The sequence below is a fragment of the Branchiostoma lanceolatum genome, chromosome 3, assembly GCF_035083965.1.
Source record: "Branchiostoma lanceolatum isolate klBraLanc5 chromosome 3, klBraLanc5.hap2, whole genome shotgun sequence".
Taxonomy (NCBI): domain Eukaryota; kingdom Metazoa; phylum Chordata; class Leptocardii; order Amphioxiformes; family Branchiostomatidae; genus Branchiostoma; species Branchiostoma lanceolatum.
Window position 1 is genome coordinate 31,294,827 of NC_089724.1, and position 2,292 is coordinate 31,297,118.

The window sequence follows — 2,292 nt, forward strand, 5'->3', positions numbered from 1 at the left end:
CCAATCAGGATGTCAGAAACTTGGTACTCTGGGTTCAAGATTAAAGCACATGGACCAAAATGGCGGAGATAAGTGGAACTCACGACGTCGCTGTAGGAGAAAAGCAGGATCAAGGCGAGCTACTTACAGTTCCAGAAGGATGGAAGGAGCCTGGCTTCTCTAAGGATGATAACCCACATGGCATGTTAGAAGAGAGCTCCTTCGCGACGCTGTTTCCTAAGTACCGGGAGCAGTACTTGCGGGAGTGTTGGCCTCTGGTGAAGAAGAAGCTTGCAGAATTCGGAGTGCGGGCCGTGCTGGATGTTATAGAGGGGAGCATGACGGTCGCCACCACCAGGAAGACTTGGGACCCGTTCATCGTCATCAGGGCAAGAGATTTGATCAAACTGCTGGCGAGAAGTGTTCCTTACGAACAAGCTGTCCGTATCCTAGATGATGACGTGTTCTGTGACATCATCAAAATAGGCGGCATGGTGAGGAACAAGGAGAGGTTTGTGAAGAGGAGACAGAGACTGATCGGACCAAACGGACAAACTCTCAAGGCTGTGGAACTCCTGACACAGTGTTACGTACTGGTGCAAGGCAACACGGTGGCTGCGATAGGGTCACACAAGGGACTGAGGGATGTTCGAAAAATCGTTGTGGACACAATGAAAAACGTCCACCCTGTGTACAACATCAAGGCCATGATGATCAAAAGGGAGCTGGCCAAAGACCCTGTGTTGAAGAACGAGTCCTGGGATAGATTCCTTCCCAAATTCCAGCACAAGCAGCTGTCGAAGAGGAAACAGCCATTTAAGAAGCGCGAGAAGAAAGAATACACACCTTTCCCTCCTCCGCAGCCCGACAGTAAGGTTGATCAGGAGCTGGCCACAGGTGAATTCTTCATGAAGGAAAAGGAGAAGAAACAAAGGAAGAGGCAACAGCAGCAGGTGCGAGAGGTGGAGGCAAAGAAGGCCCAACAGGAGAGAAGAAACAAGGCATTCGTACCCCCAGAGGAGCCAACCCACAAAGTCAAGACCTCCGAAACAGGCTCTAATTCTAAAGTTGATGTTGAAGCATTGAAGAGGAAAATCAAAAAAGTCACCAAAAAACAAAGCTTGGGGCAAATCAAAAATCTGTAGAAATGACAGGGAAGATAAAAGCCAGGGGAAAATAAGCGTATAAAATACTTAAAGAGTAACGCAGCAAAACTGCTTATATAATATTATCTTGAAGCAAGTGTTACATTGAAGATTATCATCATTATAATTGGTCTTTTCGGCACTGATTGTTAGGTTCCGGAAGCTCTTCTCTATTCTTTGCACCATCCTGCTTATCATTAGCGCTGTGTCATCTGTGAAGTCGAAGTGCGATAGTGGTACTGCTGTGACTGTCAGCTATATCTTATCCTGGACCATGAGCAAGTTAATGTCGCCACATAGAACTGGAAAGAAAATCTGTTTCTTCTCAACATCTTCGTACAAATGACTACTGTACATGTATGTTCTTGTGCATTAAAGTGTATCTATGAGAAGTATAACCTGCTGAATCATCCACTTAGTCTATGTAAAGTACATGTATGTTCCTAACATGCTAAAATGATCATTTCTGAATACATGTATTATAATAATGATGTATACCAGATATTTCTTGATGCAGTTAAGGTTTGGCAAATTGTATAGCATTACAGTCCCCTCTTTGATTGTTAGCTATTAGGCAAAAGACGGGTTACATATCCATACTCACAAAGAATACAATGAATTAAATCAACATAGAATTAAATATTGAGTCTGGTGTTAAGTTGCTGCTTGGTCACTTACTCTTGAAACGTTTGCAGCTTAGATTCTGTACTACAGAATTGTTTCAACCATAAATTTAAAACACTTTAAAAACCTTTTAAAAAATGAAACAGAACATACTGTAAATGCACTTAAATTCGCATGTTTAATGTTTGCAGTTTTTGCAGTAACCTCTTCACCGCAATCTTAAAACTACCATGAAAAGGCTCATTCTGTCTTCTGGCCACCTACCACCTTGTTTAAGCTGCAAACTAAAAACCATCGCAAACACTCCATTTTCTCCCAACTGTGAAATTAAATCACAACTAACTGCATTTGTAGTAATGTTCATCTGCGCCCCCCAGAGTTGATAATACATGTAGTTTTAAGTTTGGATAAAAATTCAGTACACGCACATTTAGAATCTTTGAAAAAGTCAGAAATTTTTCAGTGCACGAAAGCAAGGTAGAAGTTGTACAGTATGGCAGACACTTCACAAATAAAAAAAAACACCCAGTTGTCATACATTGAC

The 2,292-nt window shown here is 42.1% G+C and overlaps 1 protein-coding gene across 1 annotated transcript; it reads left to right on the forward strand.

Annotated features, from left to right (window-relative positions):
* The first annotated feature begins 21 nt into the window (after positions 1 to 21).
* Positions 22 to 1,764, forward strand: LOC136431419 (KRR1 small subunit processome component homolog). Its single transcript, XM_066422793.1, has one exon. It carries the CDS (start codon positions 60 to 62, stop codon positions 1,122 to 1,124), a length of 1,065 nt encoding a protein of 354 aa, XP_066278890.1. The 5' UTR covers positions 22 to 59; the 3' UTR covers positions 1,125 to 1,764.
* Positions 1,765 to 2,292: the final 528 nt, after the last annotated feature.